Source organism: Fragaria vesca, linkage group LG6 (assembly GCF_000184155.1).
Source record: "Fragaria vesca subsp. vesca linkage group LG6, FraVesHawaii_1.0, whole genome shotgun sequence".
NCBI lineage: Eukaryota > Viridiplantae > Streptophyta > Magnoliopsida > Rosales > Rosaceae > Fragaria > Fragaria vesca.
The window spans coordinates 7,370,998-7,392,418 of NC_020496.1; the positions used below are offsets into that span (position 1 = coordinate 7,370,998).

A 21,421-nucleotide genomic window follows, 5' to 3' on the forward strand; every position below is an offset into this window, starting at 1 on the left:
ATCTTCTTAGAATTTTGATGATCACATTACGTAATTAGAGTCTATGTGTTAAAATAATTATTCACACGACTAATGCTTTTCTAATAATTCGTTGATTGTGCAAAGATGATCTTTACATGTCGATTTAGAAAGTAAACGATTTTCATCGAGAAATTAAAGAAAAATCGGAAAGGTTGGCGGGGAGATTTAATAAGAGGTTAGTTCAATGTATTATTATTGTGTTATTGGAATTGTAATCATAGACTTCTGCATAATGACAAATGTTAACGATGATTTAGCTTGGAAGCTAACTCCCATAGGCTAGTTGGCATCGATTAATGAATATTAATCTGAAGAATAAGACTGAGCCTTCAAAACTGACCAGGATGAGTGACTGTAGCTTAACATATGCTGGAGCCTGTATGTAAGGCGTGGTTGTTGCAAACCAGCCTATCATCATTGTTTAATTAATTAGGTTTTGAAAATAAGTAGGACTTTTCATGTTTAAAACAGTGATTTAGGGCCTTAATTAATGTATGCAATAGTTTCCACCAATTGCTCTTTACCAGGATAGTCTGTATTTGCATGCAAATGTATGTTTCAGCATATGTCATCATCATATTGCTTCTAAAATTTGCATAATTATTTTTGAATGGGTCACTCTTATAGTGAGAAATGTAGATTTTAGTGCCCAAAACAAGGATATAATATGCACGGCGTGGAAACATTGATAAGTCAGGCATCTTGGAGGGTCATGGAAAATGGACTGGAGGGTTTATATTCAGCAAAAGATGGACAACTTGATAGTAATTGCATTGTTATCATGGAAAATTTTCAAACTAATATCAATGTCATCCTTTGAATAGATTTAAGTTATGTCTAGTAAACATTGACATCTAGCCAAACAAGTTGGATACTTGATTATGCTTGAGAATGATTACCCAAAATATTAGCCAACTAGGAGCATTTTAAATGAAACATTTGTATACTAATGTATTCTATTTTAATAATCTAGGTTAGACAATTAATGGCAAGAGCTTGAGGCTCATGCAAAATCATCATATTTCACACTTCTTCTCAAGCAAAGGAGAATGCAATTTGAGTTGCCACCTTGGAGGTGTCACAATCCAACAACAGGGCTTAATTTGTGTAGTGCATCTTCTAGTAAAACGGATGGTACTAATTTTGCATATCAAAGGATAAAGCCCAGATAAGACCATCCCAAGATACATCAAAACACATTTAAGAGAAAGGATAGCACTAGAGGGTCTTAATAAGACCTAAAATTTGTGGCCTTAATCCTATGTGTCATGTCATGTAAGTAAAAAAAATATTTATTTTCGATTCCAAATAATATATCTTGCTAAATCAAAATATTGCATTACCGATTTTACCATTTCTATTTCTTTTTACATTTTAAGGGGTGAATCAATGATATTAATGTACTTTATTAGGTAATGGAAACAAATATTACATATTAATAGCAACCACTAATTAAGTAATTATGTATAATATAAGGAATGTTTCTTACATCAATATGAAGATTAACTATTTTTTAAATAATAATTAGTTTTGTCAAATAAACTCTAACCCTAACCCTAATTCGTCTAAAAAGCAATTATAATTCATCAAAAAGAAAACACTAATATAAGATAATTCGGATATAATTCATCAAAATTTTATATAATTTGTCCAAAAAATAATTTATATACAAATAATTTCTCTAAATGATTTACATACAGATTATTTATACAATATACATGTATTTTTTTTATAATATACATGTATTATAAATATATAATATAATGTTATTTTGATGTTATATTTTTTTTTTTATATTTAATTAGATATTTAGAAGAAGGAAAACTAAAATAGTTTTATTTTTCAATGAAAAACTGAAATTTATTAGTCATTGTTTGAAATAGACCAAATGGTAAGATGGTCTTTATACTTAAGTATTACATGACATAAGATTTTTTTATATGTGATGTGTCTAAATGATTTGGCATGCCACATAGATTTGAGGCCTAAAATCTTAGGCCTTAATAAGGTCTAGAATCATTTTCCTAAGAGAAATAAGCACAAGAAATGAGTTATATTTCAGATGTGCTAATAGAAGCCAATTAGGCTGTCGGGTGCATAACATGGATTGCTCTTCATAATCGTTTCCAACTCCTCCAGCTTGGATTTACGTAAACATGCCTTCTGTGATCACCAAATCTTTCTTCCAGCTGAGGGAATATCTTGAATAGGATGCTTCGCATTGTTCTGTAATACCATAAACTCCATCTCTTGCAAAACAAAAGTGATGCAATGGCAATTCCAAACCCACATGTAAATCCACTTTCAACACCGATAATATAGTACAACCCAATTCCTGACTCTTTGTTTTCGACCTTGGATGGTGCATCTGGTGGCTCGCTGGAATTACTGCATTTTACAAGTAAAGGTGCGCCACATAATCCTTCATTATCTTCATAGGAAGATGAATCAAATGTCGAAAACTGATTACCAATTGGTATCGTTCCAGACAATTGGTTATATGAGAGATTCAAGAATGAAAGGAAAGTAAGTGCAGTAAGCATTTGTGGAATTGGCCCACTGAGGCTGTTGTTCGAAAGGTCCAAGGACTCTAGTTGTCTCAGGTTACCCAATGATGGAGGGATAGGGCCTGTGAGAGCATTATTGGACAAGTTGAGGGCATAGAGTGCTTTTAGTTGTCCCACTTGCGCCGGTATTGGTCCATTGAAATTGTTGCACGAGATGTCAATAGAGGTGAAAACAGTTAGAATCTTGACCAACTCCATTTCTACTCCTTTGGTGGTAACTGCTATAGCATCCTCATAATTTAAGTCACTGAATGGTAGAACTCCAAATTGCAGGTGATTGATCTTTGACTGGGCATCATCTTCGTTGCCTGTCATTGCCTGCCATGTAGTCAAGCATCTTCCCGGTATTTCACCACTAAAGTTGTTGTGTGCTATGTCAACAATCTGAAGCATTGGCCAGGTACCAGTGGTGTTGGAACATCCAATGCGGTTATAAAATCTGTTTGATCGCAAAACAAGGACACGCAAGGTGGAGATGCTCTTCAACAAGAATGGAAATGTATCTGTTAACTGATTGTTTCCAAGGTTCAGAACTTCCAACGCTGTGCAATTGGCTAGAGATCTTGGGAACTTACCTTCTAGACGATTTTTATTGAAGTCTAGAGTTTTTAGACTACAATGGCCAGGAAATCTGTCAGGAATAGTCCCAGCAAGTTTGTTTCTCCTCAAATTAAGTACTACAAGGTTTCCACTTAATGCAGTCAAGCACTGGGGAATGTAGCCACTCAAAGAATTATTGGACAGATCAAGAACCTGCAGATTTACACCATTGCATATTGATACTGGAATGCTACCGGTTAAGTTGTTGCTTGAAAGAGACAAGAACACCATGTAATTAAAGAAATCACCAATGTCATCCGGTATTGTAGAGCTGAAATTATTTCTGGAGTAGTCCAGATAAGTGGCACTTGGTCGAAAAATTGGCAGTTTTCCCTGAAGCTGGTTTGAATGAAGGTCAACCACAGACAAATGAGATGTAAGATTGGATAATGGACCTTCTAGAGTAACCAGGGAATTGCAAGAAAGATTTAGCTGAGAAAGACTGCTGAGCTTCCAAACCCAGTTGGGTATCTCTCCATGAATCTGGTTTTGTGAAAGATCTAAAGTGCTTAATCTGGATTGATTTCTCAAGAAATCAGGGAATGTTCTCAACTTGCCAGAAGCCAACTTCAATGTGGTAATTTGAGGAAAGGAAGGCTGGGAGGAATTGATGCTATCATAACTAATCAACAAACTATTATATGAAAGATCAATACTCGAAAGATTTTTGAGCTGTTGGACACTGTTGAGAGGGAAGGAGCCACTGAAGTTGTTTGAAGAAAGTGCAAGAATTGTAAGCTCTAGGAGATTGAAGATAGACCTGGGTACTGGTCCTTCCAAGTTGTTGCTACTTAAATCAAGTGTAACAAGAGGGTTAGAAGATACATTGGGAAATTCAAGCAACTGACCAGAAAATTGATTGTTGGAGAGCACCAGTTGCTTCAGTGAGGGAAGATGAAATAGAGACAATGGAATACTGCCCTCCAGTTCATTATTACCCAAGTTGAGATTGACCAGCTTTATAAGATTTTGCCACTGAGTAGAGTTGACCTGACCTGTTAGCTCATTGTAAGAAAGATCTATATCGGTCATATTCTTGGCCATACTCAAGACTGGAACTGAACCATTGAACTTGTTCTTAGACATGTCCACATAAACCAGTTCCGTGAGGCTTTCCATTGACCTTGGGATTGGTCCGGTGAAATTGCAGTATGAAAGATCCACTCTGGACAACATCTTCAGGTTTCCAATAGATTCAGACAATGACCCTGAAAAATTTGTCCTGGCTAGGAACAGGGACTGTAGAGCTCCATTCTTCGGGAAGTCTGGCAACGTACCTTGTAGCTCTTGATTGCCAATTAAGTCGATAATCTGCAGTGTAGGTACCTGAAAGATCTTCTTTGGGAATGTACCGTGTAACCCTGAATTCATGAGACGTAAGGAAGTCAAATTTGTGAAATTTGACAAGAACTCTGGAACTGAAGCAGACAAGTCATTCCAGTCCAGGCGAATGAATGAGAGTGAGTTGAGCTTCAACAATGAATCATCAATAGGTCCCAAAATATTGCAGCTGGACAAGCTCAGCACCCTCAACTTTGGCAACGAAGATGATAGTGCTTGACACCACCGAGGTCCCGGTGCTGATATGTTCACACCATCAAGATGAAGTTCTGTTATCTCCGAAAGGTTTCCAATGAGCTGATTCAAATTTGGATGCTCAAGTTGAAGTGCAGTAACTCCGAGAAAGGAAATGGTAGATAAATCAAGAAATACCAACCTTGTCAAGTGCGAAATCTCAATGGGAATCTGCCCAGCAAAGCCAGCATTGGACAGATTCAAGTAACTCAAACTGGCTAGCTTGTTGAACTCCGATGGAATTTGAGTATAATTGAAGTTATTGAAAGCCAAATTCAGGTTCTCAATGTATTGCAGACTGAAAAGAGCACTTGAATCATCAAGTCCATCCGAAATCGATTCGTTACTCAAGTCAAGTTGGGTAACACAACCCTGCTTGCAGGACACACCTTCCCAAGAACAGTAATCTGAAGCATTACTCCACCTCACAAGTTTTGTGGATAATTCAGAGTTAAAACTGAGGCTGTTCTTCAATTGGAGCAGCAAAGCTTGCTGCTGGTTGCTGGCACATTGGCCAGAGACCACAACTATATGGATCAGTAGAAAATAGCAAAAGAGTATCGAGAAAACCCATGGAAGAAATGGAATTCTCATTGAAATCAGGAATAAGGGACGCCCATTCAACACAGAACAGAAGAGGTTAGGATTTTAACAAGGGTTTCATAAAGGGACACGTAAACATGAGTACATGACCCTTTGGCTTCTGGATTAAAGTTGTGGAAAACACACAAGGCTTTATTCATTTCATGATTCTGTTCACTCAGTGCAGATTTGGAATCTCAGTTTCTTTTTTTCTCCGAGTTCCTCTTGCCAGGAAATTGCACTAAAGTGAGAACGTTGAATTAGTGCCAAAGGAGTCCTTCTGTAACATCATGGACGTCATGAACAGTGCTTTGATTGCATCTGTAACCAATAAATTGCTTATTAAAGTTATTGGTCTACCCAATCAAATTCATATAAACTTTGGAATAATGGTTGCAAGAGACTTGTGGAAAAGTGGAGGGACTAGAAGTGGAAATTGTGGAAAGAAATTCATGAGATTTGTGGTTGGCTTGACTCTGAAGTCTGAAGTCTTCCTCATATCGCAGTTTGCATTAATCAGTGTGTGTTTAATCACTCCCCAGTCCCCATTCCTAAAGCCACGCTTTTCGCGGGAGAAACCTCCACGGCTGACTGGCTTGCTTGACTCGCAAGTCTTTCCCATCCTATAGGTAAATGACCAACAAATACTTTTTTTTCTAATCAAAATCACACGGTTACCTAAAATCTAAAATGCATTCTAGGCTCAAAGATTATAGCTAGTTTCTTTTATCAAAATCACATGGTTAAATTCATTTTATACCCAAACCACCAAACGCTAATCAGTAATCGAAGATCAAAAATTACCCGGTTTTCTCAATAATATTTTAGGTCAAAAGACTAATATGTGTTGGGAAATCAAGTTTGACGTTTCACTCTCTTGGCCATCAAAAATAATTTAAGATTTAATTTTTGTTAACAACTTTGAAAGAAGTCGAACTTTAGTAAACTTTTAACTACTCGATCACATACGGTGGTTCAATAAGTAATTAACAATGACAAGTGGCAACGGCATCTGACCTCCACGGCCGGGTCGGGTCAATCTTCGGGTATTCAAACACCGCCAATAGGTGGGAGAAGGGAAAGCTTCAGTATAACACCAATTTTAAAAAGCGAAATCGGAAGTGACAGAGGTTTTAGGGTTTGAAATTATGGACATGGACGTTGATGAACCAACCAAAGGTACGCCCTTACTCAACACTGCCTTTTAACCCTATCAGGGTCTTTGATCATATAAACCCTAACAACCTCCTCCCCACATTTCCCCCAATTTACAGTCGACCAAGAAACGCAAGCAAAGCCCATAATCGTGATCTTGATGGGCGCACCCGGTAGCGGCAAGTCCACATTCTGCGAACAAGTCATGGGCTCCTCAATTCGTCCCTGGGTTCGAATCTGCCAGGTACATTTTTCATTGTTTGATATCGCACACCACGTGTTCGATGAAATGCCTCAATGAATTTTGGAACCTATAATTTAGTTATTGGAGTACGCATGACTAGAGAATGCTGCATTTTCATTTGGGTTGTTTCGGGTTTGTTGTGTTTGTTAGGATACTATCAAAAATGGGAAAGCCGGGACGAAAGCGCAGTGTATTGAGAGTGCGAGGAGCGCATTGAGGGAAGGGAAGAGTGTGTTTATAGATAGATGTAATCTGGAGAAAGAGCAAAGAGATGAGTTTGCGAAGCTGGGTGGTAGTGGGCAAGTGGATGTTCATGCTGTCGTGCTTGATCTTCCTGCTAAGGTGTGTATATCGCGGTCGGTGAAGCGAACTGGGCATGAGGGGAACTTGCAAGGCGGGAAAGCTGCGGCGGTTGTGAATAGAATGTTGCAGAAGAAAGAGTTTCCGAAGTTAAGTGAAGGGTATGGTAGGATCACTTTTTGCCAGAATGAGAGTGATGTTGAGTCTGCTGTTCGTACGTATACTGGACTCGGTCCGTTGGATACACTTCCCCATGGGACTTTTGGCCAGAAGAACCCGGGTGCTAAAGTTCAACTTGGTATAATGAAGTTCTTGAAGAAAACAGAGAATCCTGCTAATACTGAATCAACTTCGAAGAAGGTTCAGGGTTCTGATGCTTCTCAAATTACCGGGGAACAGAATACAAGTTTGAAAGGAACAGGTTTGTCAGCTGAAAGTGATAGCATGGAGTCCAAGAAAGATGAGCAGCTTGTCGTAGGTTCTTCTGGCACTGACGTCTCTCTTGATGATGCTCCCACCCTGGCATTTCCATCTATTTCCACAGCAGATTTTCAGTTTGACCTTGAGATGGCATCTGACATTATTGTAGAGAAAGTTGCAGAATTCGTTAATAAACTTGGAAATGCTAGACTTGTTTTAGTGGACTTGACTCATAAATCGAAGATTTTGTCTTTGGTGAGGGCTAAAGCTTCACAGAAAAACATCGACTCCAACAGGTTCTTCACATTTGTAGGAGATATCACTAAGCTTCATACAGAAGGAGGTCTTCGCTGCAATGTGATAGCTAATGCCGCTAACTGGTAAGCTTTTACAATTCATATTAATGCAAATATTTCATTCTGGTGCTAATAGAGAAAAATAATTCTATGAAACTGGAGCTTATTAGCATTTTCCCCTTTCTATAATATATGATGTTAATATAGAGTTTTGCTGAATAAGGATTGCATCCATTGCCCACTAAGTTGAGTCAGTAATAATGTAAAGGTGGATGTAGTCACTTCAACTTTATTGTCTTTATGAATGAAAATTGTGATTATACATTTCTTCTACAAAAAGTTGATCAAACAAAAAACCATACTGCTGCAGGCGGCTTAAACCGGGAGGTGGTGGTGTCAATGCTGCAATCTTCAATGCTGGAGGTCCAGCCTTAGAGGTTGCAACCAAAGAACAAGCCAAATCTCTGTACCCTGGGAATGCTGTTGTTGTTCCTCTCCCTTCAACTTCTCCCCTGTTTTGTAGGGAAGGAGTAACCCATGTCATACATGTTCTTGGACCCAATATGAACCCACAGAGGCCAAATTATCTTGACAATGACTATAATAAAGGCCGCAAAGTTCTACAAGACACTTATAATTCACTTTTCGAATGTTTTGCATCAGTGGTAAGAACCCAAAAGAAGGTATCCAAAGGAAGCATTGAAAACCTTCAGTTGAAGCTGTCAGAGTTAGAAGATCACTCTGAGAGCGGGCCTACAAATCACTCTACAAACAGCTATCAAAAGATCAAGAGAGAGGATCTTCATGAATCTGAAAGGAACAAACGGAGTAAAGGATATCAAGCTGAAGCTGAAAATGTCTCTGACACCAATACTGGTAAACCAAACCTCAAGTCTGATGGAAGCAAGAATAAGTCCTGGGGATCATGGGCTCAGGCTATTTACAACATTGCCATGCATCCAGATAAGCAGAGGGATGTAGTACTGGAGATATCAGATGATGTCGTTGTACTAAATGATCTTTATCCAAAGGTAAGTCACACCTATTGTTAGTTATCGTCCACTTCTATGTTTTAGCTGGTTAATAAAAGTTTTCTTCTCAAAAAAAACCTGGTTAATAAAAGTTTGGAATTTTTGCAGGCACAAAAGCATCTCCTGGTGGTGGCGCGACATCCTGGTCTTGATCGCTTGGCAGATGTATGCAAAGAACACATTCAGTTGCTAAGGACAATGCATGCGGTTGGTTTGAAGTGGGCTGAAAAGTTCTTGCAGGATGATTCAACATTAGTCTTTCGTCTTGGATACCACTCGGTACATATGCTACTTTTGCTTGGTGCCTTTGTGAGATGTGTTTTCTCTAACATTTACTCTTGAAACTGTTTTCCTCGATTGACCTGAAGAATTGGTCGCATTAAGAAAGTAAATCGAATCTTTGATATCCGTTTATGTTTAGATGATAGATGTCTGTAGAGATGTGTCTTCTCCTCTTTATTACTGTCTTGAGAATGGTATATTTGTCCCTGATCATGACTCTGTAGCATTATTTGGGCTGTAAAGGAAGACGGCCTAAAAAGCATTTGTGATGTCTTCTCTTTCAGGAACCATCAATGAGACAGCTACACCTACATGTAATCAGCCAGGATTTTAATTCAGCACATTTGAAGAACAAGAAACATTGGAACTCTTTTAATACTGCTTTCTTTCGAGACTCTGTGGATGTGATAGAGGAAGTCAGTAGTGATGGAAAGGCGATACTGAATGATGATGAGAGCCTGATGTCTGTGGAGTTACGATGTAACCGATGTAGAAGTGCTCACCCCACCATACCCAAACTAAAACTGCACATTGGCAGATGTCAAGCTTCCTTCCCAAACACCCTGCTCCAAAATGGTCGTCTAGTAACCGCACCAAGCAATTCTAGCACTGATCCATAGGAATGTACAAGCTGGTGTCTTGAAATTTTGCTGCATGTAAATATGAACTAGATGATTTTTGATTGTCCAACTGCTTTGTTTGTTTGTTTGTTTGTTTGTTATTCCAGCTTTCTGTAAATTAGTGAAACTCATGAAACACTATGTTCTTAATTATAAAAAGTAAATATATAAACCAACTTAATCTGATCCCAAGCTGGTCTATAACTATAAAGAGGTTATCTGCTACAATAAGGAGTTGATCCTCACTGATGTACCGATACGTTAATATATTGCAACTCTCATGGAGATTCTAAAAGTTATAAGAATTGATGCTTCAAGCCACCAACTCCCCCCAATCCATCATACAGGAAAGAAGAAAATCACAAGTGCAACTATAACTCTAAATGTTAGATGCCAAAGATAAGTGAGCTGGATAGTTTTGGCCTCCCTAATTCGTAATTACCCCTTTCCTTCCCTTAACTAACTAAACTCACGGAAAGCTCCAAAACCGACACGATCGAGTTTTGAGACCAATCCATCTATGCTTAAGTTGAAAATGACAATCAAAGAATAAAGACAGCTTCACTAGTTGATTTAGATTAATAGTTTAGGTCAAGGAGCACTGGCATATGTGGACAAAGTAGCAGCACATCACGGTGGTCGGGGGAGGCCAAATGTTGGTCTTAAACAACGTTGTGTCACACATGGATCTGTCATCCTAAACGTGTCAAAGTACGCCTTGTTTTCCACAGACCATTTAGGATCACAGAACTTGATCAGTTGAAAAATCCGAAGATACTAATATTCAGAAGGAAATATACAGACAAACCAGAAATCACTGGAGTAAAAAAAACTTGACAGACACCATTCTCAAGAGCTTGGCTTGATCTAAATCTGTGAATGCGAATGAAGGCCTTCATGACACAGGAGAGTTTTTACTGAGGATTAGGTGGGCGGCTGTTGGCAGCCGAAACCCTAGACCCCCACTCAAGCAACTCTTTGCTGGTATCATCCTTGTGAACAATCACCTCAATGAAGCAGAAGCTATCCTTCTTGGGTCCATTTGCAGTCTCTATTGCTTCAATCAGCTCCTCTTCGCAACGCACCTGAAAGATTACATGAATTCGTCAACAGTGAGTTTACGATCTGTGAAGCTGCATATTTAAGGGGGTGGAGGTAAATCAGGTAATAAGCAAAGTGTTTTAGCAGACTGACCTTGGTTGTCCAGCACTTGCCTTCCCCATTGTGGATTGCATCAACCAGTCCAGTGTAGTTCCAGTTCTTGATCACATTGTATGGTCCATCATGGATTTCCACTTCAATGGTGTATCCACCATTGTTTATCAGGAAAATGATGGTCCTCTGTCCATTTCGAATCATTGTGGACACATCTTGAGCAGTCACCTATTAGGGATACAACAAAACAAAGGCATAAACAAATGAATGTGGGAACTTATAGTTTTCAGCATACAATCTCTATAATCACTTTGGCTATTGCAGAATTCACAAGACTAATAATGTGATCAATATTGCATACCTGGAAGCTCCCATCACCAATGAAAGCAATCACTCGCTTCTCAGGTACAGCCTGAGCATACCCAAGAGTTGCTCCAACTGACCAACCAATTGATCCATATTGCATTTGGAACTCATACCTGAAAATGCACATCCAGTTACCAATTAGAATTGTGACATTATAATGGGAAGAAACAAGAACGATCATTAAATTCTCCCAAAGGCTTACCCGCAGCCGGGTGGCAATTTCAGCTTCTGACAGTTAAACCATGAGTCCCCTGTCTCGGCAATCACAGCGGTTTCAGCTGACAGCATCTTCTGAATGTGTTTGAACAGAACATTAACCCTCAAAGGTTCTTTGGGTGCGGCCTTCAGAGGGTGGCCATCAGGCACAAAGATCCTGCGGTAGTTCTCATAAGCAGTGTTATTATGCTTCAGCTTCTTTGCTAGGCCTACGAGGAAATCCTTCATAAGAACACAACCAAATGTAGGGCCATTTCCTATTGTCACACGATCAGGCTGCACAATGATTGCCTTCTCTTTCTTGAGAAGGAGTGAGTATCCAACAGAGCTGTAATCATTGAAAATCGGCCCAGCAAACAAGTATGCATCTGCAGACTCCACAATCTCAGCACAAAAGGCAGTGCTCACAGCGCCCCAGTATGTTCCGATAAAACGGGGATGGTGCTCTGGCACTTGCCCCTTTGCTGATGGCATCACAGCCAGAGCAAATCCAGAAGCATCAGCCAGTTCAACAAAGGCATCACCGGCATGTGCAGAGCGCAGTTTGGGCCCGCCCACCATAACCGGCTTCACTGCCTTGTTCAAGAACTCTGCAGCAGCCTCCACTGCAGCCTCTAGTCCCCACTTATTGCTCAATCTGCAAAACCAAGTAGAAACTTACATAAGTTCACAGTAAGAACTTAACAAAACCATAATCTCTCTACAAACACCATCATCAAACGAGATCAAAACGCACAAAACTTACTTTGGAGACAATGAAAATGGAACAGGTTCACGGCTGAAAGTAGGATGAGGAATCCCAGCCAAGTTGCAGCCAATGCTGATATACACAGGCTTGCTTTCTTTCAACGCAGTCGAAATTGCGGTATCAATCAACTCATGCGCATCCTCCAGATTATTCACCACAGCCTAGTCAAAACCGCCCACATAACCAAATTAGCAAAATAAACTCAGCGGTCATCAAACTACAGATCTCTAGCCAAACCCACATTCCCAAATTAGCAACCTTCAAATCCAAGCAACCCCAACACAAATATTTTATTGGGTCTCCAAAACACACATCAAAGTAACCGAACTTCAAAAAAGAACAAATCTTAAACAAAACCCACTAAAACCCAACACCAATTCATCATAAAGATTCAAACTTGATCATGTTCCTTACCTGAAAGCAAGTCACGGTCTGGAAGCAACGGAGCTCTTGACTGAAGTCCGGCAACCCAATAGTATGGTGAAGAATCCGGTTAGTCCCATAATCATTAGAGTTGGGCCCACCAACAATACAAATCACCGGCAAATTCTCACTACACGCACCGGCGATCGCGTTCAGCACACTCAGTCCACCCACAGTGAAAGTCACCACGCACGCGCCGACGCCACGCGACCGCGCGTAGCCGTCGGCGGCGTACCCGGCGTTGAGCTCATTGCAGCAGCCAATGTTGGTGAGGCCGGGCTCGGCGACGAGGTGGTCGAGAAGGGTCAAGTTGAAGTCGCCGGGGACGGTGAAGACGTCGGTGACGCCGATTTGGACGAGGCGGCGTGCCAGATGGCGGCCGAGGGTGGCATCGGCGGAGCTGAGGGTGGTGGAGGGGACGGAGTTTTGGACGGTGGAGGTGGCGCCGTTTGGTAAACAACCAACGTCGTGGCTCTCGGCTTTGCAAACGTCGATGGAGCCAATCTTGGTGTCCATGGAGGTTTGAAGGTTGAAACTCTTTTGTGATCAAGTAGGAATATTTGTGATGAAAGACTGAGACTTTGAGTGAAAAGATGGAAGCTTTGGGTTTTTGGTGAGAAAGAGTGATGGGTTTATATAGTGAAGGTGATGGTGGTTATGGGAACGGAGGTTTTTACTAGGGGCAGGTTTTCATGTGATGGTCTTTTTGTAAAAGGCAGTGGGTAGCAGTGGGTTCTTTGAAAACAGGTTTTTGGTGAGTGGCAAGTTAATTGGAATGCAACTTGGTTTTGGAAAGGGCTAGAAGAATTGGAGTTTTGCGGATTAATTTTTTTTTTCTTTGGATCAAGAAAAATTGATATTTTCGTCTGTGATGTTTGGGAGGGGATCATGGGAAAGAAGAGATCTAATTGTCTAGTTGTTCTCTTTTCTTTAGCACCAAGAAAATTAATCAAGGGCAATGATAACATATTTATAACTCTGAGACAGAAAAAGAAAATTGAAATTTTGATTTTGATTCTAGGTTTGAGATGGAACAAAGGGTAATAAAAAATAAGAGATGAACAGCAAAGGTTAAATTTTAATTGTGCTACCTAAGCATGGAATGGGAGCATAGATAATATACTATAGATATGTATGAACGTAATGCAATGTCCTTAATCAAGTAGCTGGCTTTGTTAATTGTGCTACCTGTGCATGGAATTGGTGATGAACCGGGAACGTCATTTTCGTGGTCCTGAAGAAAATCCCGTCAATGATAATTACTCAATTTAATACATACTTAATATCAGTGATCTGGTATTTAAGTGGTTTTGTAAAATCCTGGTGTGATTCGCAATGAGCAGCACGTTTCTATATGATTGGCCAGTTTCGCGCGTTAATGAAGAAGAAACTTGAACCCCCAAACGACGACGTTCTGATTTTCTTTAAATGACCGCGTTGTCGGAGAATACTATGAGCGAGGTTTTGTGAATGACGGGATCCAGGTTGTGAAAACCAGAAGAGAGTCGCCGGTATATTACAAAACCAAAGCTTTCTATATTTTGGCCATTTCACCAGTTTCCAGTTTTGGATCATTCCAGAATTAACAAATAGATTAAAGCTGCAATTGATACACCATGCACACCTACCAAATGACACGTAGTTAGTCTCATGTGGCTGAGTTGCATATAATAATCTTTCTGTACTTGAGTAAAAATGTAATGTTATGGATGTAATTTTTTTTATCTGTTTTACTGTTTAATTATGATGTGTATATATATGGTGTCTAGCTTCGAAAATTCTTATACGAAAACAAGCGACTAATATGTAATCTCAACTTTTTATTTGATTCAAACATTTATGTGACACAATCATCTATATAACCGAACGCCGTTTAAAAGGACTAGGATGTGCGTTTTCTGGGTTTCGGGATTGAAACTTTCAATCCTCAACGTACTGGACAAAAACGAAAAATAAAGAATACAACAGTTTGTTTACCCAGTGAAATCTCAATTTGAGGAAAAACATTGCCGGGGCTTTAACTCTTGAAAGTCCCTGACGAAAAGAGGATTCACTATGAAAAGAACGAGTCAATTACAAACTTTGTAGTACTGATCGCGGCTATTATCTCTAAAACCCTAACAGACTGTCTCTAGAACCCTAACAGATATGTTAACAGATATGTTTGAAGCACTCTTCTTCTTCAAGTAATCTTCTTCTTCAATCTCCAAGGAACTAACCACGTCTTTGATTCTTCAATCACATAAACAAATTCAACTCAACACGGAATAGTTGCACTTGTGACCTTATAAAGTATTGCAACGGAAATACTATCTCTCAAACGCTATCTGTGCAAAGGCAGTTCTCCAAGAATAGTTGTGCAAAAGGTCGTCTTCAAACAAGATGCTACGTCTCCTTTATAGACGTCCAAAACTCTTGTGCAAGACATATTCTCATCATCAACGTCATAAATCCATTTGGTCTTTTAAAAATAAAACGAAATCCTTTAAACTGCACAATCACCAAATCAATCAAATATATCTCATATATCAAATCTGATAATTAAAGAAAAAGAAAATCTAATCAAATTAAGTTTTATTCATTTCATGCATCAATAAACCCTAATCATATTAGGTTACATTCATTCTTAAGTGAAATCTGATTCAATAAGATTAACATCCTAATCAAATTAAGGTCCTTGTCTATCAACGTAATAACCAAATCAGATATACGTACTTAAGACTTCTTCCCATGTGCATATCCATATCCAATTAAACATAGATCCATATATGTCATAGTGAAAATAGCCTTGCAATGCACGTATAAACCAATAGAATCAAATCATATAAATAATCAATCAAATGCTCATCAATCATATATTTAACCATATATATAAGTCCTAATCAAACTAGAACTTCTTTGTTCACACTTCTCCTCTTTTGTATAAGGATGCCAATAAATCATATACCAATACCGTTAACAAAATTGAAACATAAAAAACCAGTCCAAAGAATCTAAAACACAAAAAGTGAGGATCTGAAATCGAAGCAAAGATTATCTTATTAGGAACAAAATTGAAAATGTCACATATATAAATTAAGGGTTTTTAGTCTTCATTCAATCTTCGTATATCCAATTGGGTGACTTGCACATTGATGATAAGTATATCTTGACCTGTAGAATCCGCTCCCTGCTAGTTTTCTGCTTTCATCTATTTTCTAAATAAAGTCTTAAAATAGGGATTTATGACAAATTGCTGTTTTTTTTCTTTTTCTTTTTATTAAGAAAACTAAACTTACAAAGAAAAACATCGCGCACCACCAGTTTCTAACAAGTCAAACTGGAAAGTTCGTTGTACTTGAGGGGGAAGATGATACAACCAAACAAGAGAGTCAACAACATTATGACCTATTGAACCTAAGCTGGTTTTAACCTGTTGCTTTGCTATCAGTCATTGCATGCAATATATTCCTAGGAGGATCCAGAGTTTTTGTTTATGGTCGTCGACATAGAAAAGACTAGTAAAATATGAATTTATGCTGTAACATGCCCCGCAGATTTAGCATCTAATCAGTTGAAAAATAATTGTTGTCGGAATCACTATGTTATAATACAATTGGAAATGTTAGAGCAACTGGGCTCGATCTCTCCATGTGAGTTCAGTAATATAAGGGCCCGGTGGACAGCTAATGGCAGCAGCAACCCTGTAGCCCCTTATGCAAGGACCTCTTTGCTGGTATCGTGTTTGTGAATGAAGCACAACAAACAGTCCTTCTTGGCTCCAGTTTCCGTCTCTATTGCTTCAACCAATTAAAGTAGAAAATTTTGATCAGTCACCGTTTACAATAGTTAACGCATGAGGGATGTAAATATCAATTTACCAAAGCAGAAATGATCGATTGACACTCCCGTTGATTAACCTAACTGATGATAACCTTGGCTATCTAGCACTTGCCCTCCCCATTGTGGATGGAAAGCCGCTCTTAAGTGGAAAAAGGAAGATGAGCATGCAATCGGTAACTATCCGGTTTTGTATAGTGTGTTAAAAGTAAGATGTAATTGGTTGAGATGGTGATTTTCTGTTCCCAAATAAGACTCAGTTGATTGATAGCTAGCTAGATATCTTTTCAGTGATCTACAGAGCCATTTCAATATATATTGAGATGGTTCAGATCATGCAAGAGGTTATTAACCCTTACCAATCACACAAATGAATGAGCAGATTAACATAATTACTATTAACAATTTAACATAGATGAACGGTGAATAGGTTTATGGTCAAAGAGTAAAAATATCAAAAGCCTTGTCCCTCAGTTCGTCAGAACTTCATTCATTTTACACCATCTAGAAGAACAATAAATTATACAGTTTAAAACAACCGAATGTAACGGAATTCAAATACAGTGACGTACAAAAAGCTATTGGTGTAGAGTTCTTACGTGATTTTCATCTCTAATTCTTGATGTTGGATCCTCCGGTCCTCACAAGTTGTGGGATCACCACATATCGAAACCAGGGTCGAAACTCATATGCTCGTTACCTGTAGTCTAAAAAATTTGTTTCGTTTGGTGTAGGTATGTACAGAACTGCTAATCTAAAACTATGTCCAGGACTTACTTTCCACTCATTTGAGAAGGGGGCTCTGTCGTGTCTTGGTGAATCGTATGTCCCCGTTTAGAATTGCAGTAATAAACTTCTCTGCTTCTTCTGTAGTTACTTCACCCTCAAATGCTGCAAATGTCCCCTTTCGAGGTTTGTAGGCTATCAACACCTTATCTGAGGATTTGAACCCTCCTTTGTCAAATGCGTTTAAGAACGATCCCTGCTTGGTGGCATCCAAGAGAGTGTAGGAGATGGAATCTCTCCTTGATAATGATTTCTGAGATACCTGAATCAATTCAACAAGTACAGTCAGACTGTGTGGATAACCAATCTACAAAACAAAGAGAATGCACAAAACGGAAATACATTGATAACATATGAAATAAGAAGTTCAAAATTGTAGGAAATCTGATAACCAATCAGAGGAGAAGGATACTCACCGCGTTCAGAACTGATTCCAACTTCTTTCGTTCTTTGGAAGATCTGAATGCACCAATAATGCAAACTGGAATTTTGTCACCACAGATAGCATCAAAATTAGATTTTGTCAGTAGAGGAATCTGATTTTCCCCGGAATCAGATGATGGTTTCTTGGACTGATCTGAAGCTGCCTTCTTGTTCTTCTTCTCAAAACTTTCAATTAAACCACTGAGATCAAGAATTGCTGATTTCAAATCTTTTACAGTGACGCCTGTTTTCAAGACATGCTTCTCCCCATTTGATAGCACACCAACTATAGCTGGTAGTGCATCAACTCCTAGTTTCTTCAATGTGGGATCAGAAGCATCCTGGACCTGCATCATTTGCCAGGTCATAACTTTGAAGTTAATAACATGTAATTACAAAATAATAAAGGCTGCATCAGTAAAGTTTTTCCCTGTAAAACCAAACATTATTCATGTTGTTGTGGAAGATGGTTTTCACAATCCCCTATACAGCTTCATTCTTTCCAACAGAAATGTAGAATGTCTAATATTGTTATACTAAAAAGGCTTCGACCTTGTTCATAACTCAGTTCCACACCGGATATCAAGTAGGACACAGTAGAATAATCCATTCACTAAGACAACATACCTGTACATCATAGAAAATGACACGGTTATGATACAGTCCACTGAGGACGCGCCAGATAACAGGAGTATCTTTTTTGGTGGAGAGAAGGACCACTGTAGGAAATTTATCAACTGTGACAGAGGAAGACTTTAAAAGGTTCAAATCAACCCTCTTTGAAAACCTTGGCAAATGGTCTTGGCAAAAAGATTTTAAAGGTTTAGCACCCCAATCCCCATCATACTCAACCAACGAACCCTTCTCACTCGCTTTGTATGAATAAACAAATACCCTGGGCATTCTGCGTGGATATATGTCAAGGTTCTTGCAGAGTGACGCCTCTGTGTCACAGTTTACACTTCCAACCTGTCAGAATAACATGGAAAGATTAGCATATGTGGTTATCAATGGAAGATCAGATGGTGTGAATTGCATAAGCGTATACCTTTATAGCACCCTTCAGTGAGCTAGCAACATCCTCTATCATAGATTCAACATGCTGTTGCCCCTTCAAAGAGGTAGTATATGAGAACAACAGCCAAGTCATTCCCTGGTCAACTATTTCTTTCTTGTAAACCTGTGAATTGAGGGCCCTTATGCTCTTCGGAGTGCTCCGAGAGCCAGGTCGAGCCCTACTTGAACCAGTGAAACCACCAAACTGACCTCCACCTCCAGAATTATCCCCAAAAATGTTTGAGAACATGTCATTCATACCGAAACCGAATGGACTTCCACCACCGCTGGGGCCACCAAAGGAAAAGGAGAACGACTGGGAACCACCCTGCCCACCCATGCTCTGCCAATCACTCGGTCTGTAGCTAAACTGGTTCTGTCCTGGTCCACCATTCGTGAAAAAAGTATATCCACCATGATCCCCTGGGGAACCAGCTTGAAATCCAGGATTACCCTTTTCATCTCCATACATGTCATAATTTTTCCTCTTCTCCTCATCAGATAAAATCTCATACGCTGGCAAAGGAAGAAGGAATAAATCAATATTGGAAAGAACCAGAAGAGGTCTGCTCGAAAGAAAATAAATAGATGAATAAATCATGTTTCTTATGCAAGTACTTTAGTACAAATATCTTGTTGATGGGGCAGAGCTCAGAGACTACAAGAGTTATACAGACATGGTAGCGATTGAAATGACTACATTCAAAAGCTACACAAACTATTTAAGCTCGAGTATGGAAACAAGATACAATTCAACAGAAATGGCAAGCAGAGAGGAAACAAAAAATGGAAGAGAGGTATTTACCATTATTTATCTCAGCAAACTTTTCTTGAGCTCCTTTGGCTTTATTCTTGTCCGGGTGATACTTTAGAGAAAGCCTACAGGCCCATTTCAAGTGACATTAGTGAGAGAAATGGAATATTTACATCTATAAACCAGAACAAACAAAGGAAAATATGTAGTCCATTGACAATCAACAAACTGTTAATTAGTCATCAAACATCAATTAGACAAACTCGAACGTGCATCGGCAATGGTAACAAATTAGGCAAAAGAAAAAGTGGTTCTACTTATTCTGCCAACCAAGATGTTTTAAACAAAGTTCAATAAATGACCGTCCTATATAAAAAATTTAACACAAAAGCACCTACACAAATGGCCATTCCGCCCTGTTAATGGTTAAACCCTTAATCCCCTCTACTCAACAAGACTCAAGCTCAACACAACTAAATCATAATCAAGATTTTTGTTTGCACATTTTGCCATTTGAGCCATCCCAACTGAACCTAAGTCAATCACTGAATCACAAACTTTGCACATAGTTCATCCTAACTGATACATAACAATATCCACCAATCAATTTAGCGGTCACATCAAATGCTAATACTTCAATTTTCAAGGCGTGGACACAAGCTGAATCTAGCACAAACAATCAGGCACATTACAGTCTAGCGTCTTTCACAAATACATTTACATGTCACAGCACAATTACGAGGGTTTACGGAACATACTTGTGGAAAGCCTTCTGAATTTCACGTTGACTCGCATTTTTCTCCACTCCAAGAACCTGATAGACAATATAAAGCTAATCTCAGAAAAAGGAAATTCAGCACAAAACCAAAGGTTACCAGCAAAACAAACAAATCGGCATATATTCTATCCCTTTTGCCAATTTATCACAGCAGCAGAGGTAAAATGTTCACATCTTCATCAATTATCCAGCAAAGTACTTCCCCTAAAATTTTCATAATCCAATTCTTCAGAATTCTTTCTTAAATTCCTTAAAATTCTGTAATCAAATTCCATAATCACGATCATATATCCTACCACATTGCGTACATCCACATTGAACTAGAACAAGCAGAAAACGTAGAGAAAAAGTTGAAGGAAGAATTGAGAAGCCAGAAGCGTACCTTGTAGGGGTCTATGCCTTTGGCGTCGATGGCCACTAGGATCAACGACGCCGTCACGACGATGAGCGATACCAATCGGCGGTTAAACATATCGGAATCCGAGAATCGGAGACAATTTTCCGGCTGCGATTTTGTGAGGTTTGGGGTTTTCTTGGTGAAATTTGTTAAATTTGGACAAGGACGGTTCGAGATTGAAATTGGGGGATTTATAAATGGGTTCGCGGGTTCCGAACAAATCCAGAAACTTCGTCTTCAAGGCCGTTTGGAACACGTGGCAATATGATGTTTTCCCACGCAAACTGACCAATGAGAGAGCAGAGATTGCGATTGTCTCCAAACGGCATCGTTTATGAACATGCTTATCCACGTCATCTTGATGATTGTAGTAGACCAATGCTAGTGTGACACGTCAAAACCCTGTGTGTTTCTATTGACCCCGGAGTTATTGCCCAAAATATTAGTTCCGAGAATACTTACGTATGATTAGTTACAGTCCCGTTCACCTTGTGCAATATTAGTTACAGTAATCTGAGATCTTTTGATGTGTAGGTATAACCATAACAAATGCTCGAGTTAGTAAAAACAAAGCTGCGGAACCCGTTCCGCTTTCGAGTTAGTCGAAGGAAGGAAGAATTTGACATGACCATTTGTTACCGTGTTGATCCTATTTGAAGGTAGAACAGATTGAAATTTTACTATTTCTACCAAGTATTGTTCTCCATCTCGCAACAAAGATAAATGCAAAACCCAACTTGACGTCTCTTCAAAGTTTTTTATTTCAGCACAAGATTGAAAACCATGAGATCTCTTAGGAAAACATCA

At 39.1% G+C, this 21,421-nt stretch overlaps 3 protein-coding genes across 3 annotated transcripts; 1 reads left to right on the top strand and 2 right to left on the bottom strand.

Moving 5' to 3' along the window:
- The first annotated feature begins 6,467 nt into the window (after positions 1-6,467).
- Positions 6,468-9,878, top strand: LOC101306149 (transcription factor bHLH140-like). Its single transcript, XM_004302492.1, has 6 exons — positions 6,468-6,524; positions 6,620-6,744; positions 6,895-7,844; positions 8,131-8,791; positions 8,900-9,070; positions 9,358-9,878. The coding sequence occupies exons 1-6, from the start codon at positions 6,494-6,496 to the stop codon at positions 9,691-9,693; spliced, it is 2,274 nt and encodes a 757-aa protein (XP_004302540.1). The 5' UTR covers positions 6,468-6,493; the 3' UTR covers positions 9,694-9,878.
- Positions 9,879-10,184: 306 nt separating this feature from the next.
- On the bottom strand, positions 10,185-13,197 carry LOC101303820 (pyruvate decarboxylase isozyme 2-like). Its single transcript, XM_004302484.1, has 6 exons — positions 12,593-13,197; positions 12,176-12,339; positions 11,417-12,067; positions 11,210-11,327; positions 10,888-11,076; positions 10,185-10,778 (listed from the first exon to the last, which is right to left on the bottom strand). Exons 1-6 carry the CDS (start codon positions 13,115-13,117, stop codon positions 10,608-10,610), a joined length of 1,818 nt encoding a protein of 605 aa, XP_004302532.1. The 5' UTR covers positions 13,118-13,197; the 3' UTR covers positions 10,185-10,607.
- A 3,049-nt stretch (positions 13,198-16,246) lies between these two features.
- LOC101306732 (putative protein disulfide-isomerase DDB_G0275025-like) lies at positions 16,247-20,775 on the bottom strand. Its single transcript, XM_004302494.1, has 9 exons — positions 20,600-20,775; positions 20,198-20,253; positions 19,491-19,564; positions 18,678-19,201; positions 18,257-18,598; positions 17,623-17,976; positions 17,198-17,468; positions 17,020-17,127; positions 16,247-16,380 (listed from the first exon to the last, which is right to left on the bottom strand). Exons 1-7 carry the CDS (start codon positions 20,687-20,689, stop codon positions 17,205-17,207), a joined length of 1,704 nt encoding a protein of 567 aa, XP_004302542.1. The 5' UTR covers positions 20,690-20,775; the 3' UTR covers positions 16,247-16,380; positions 17,020-17,127; positions 17,198-17,204.
- Between the last annotated feature and the right edge of the window lie 646 nt (positions 20,776-21,421).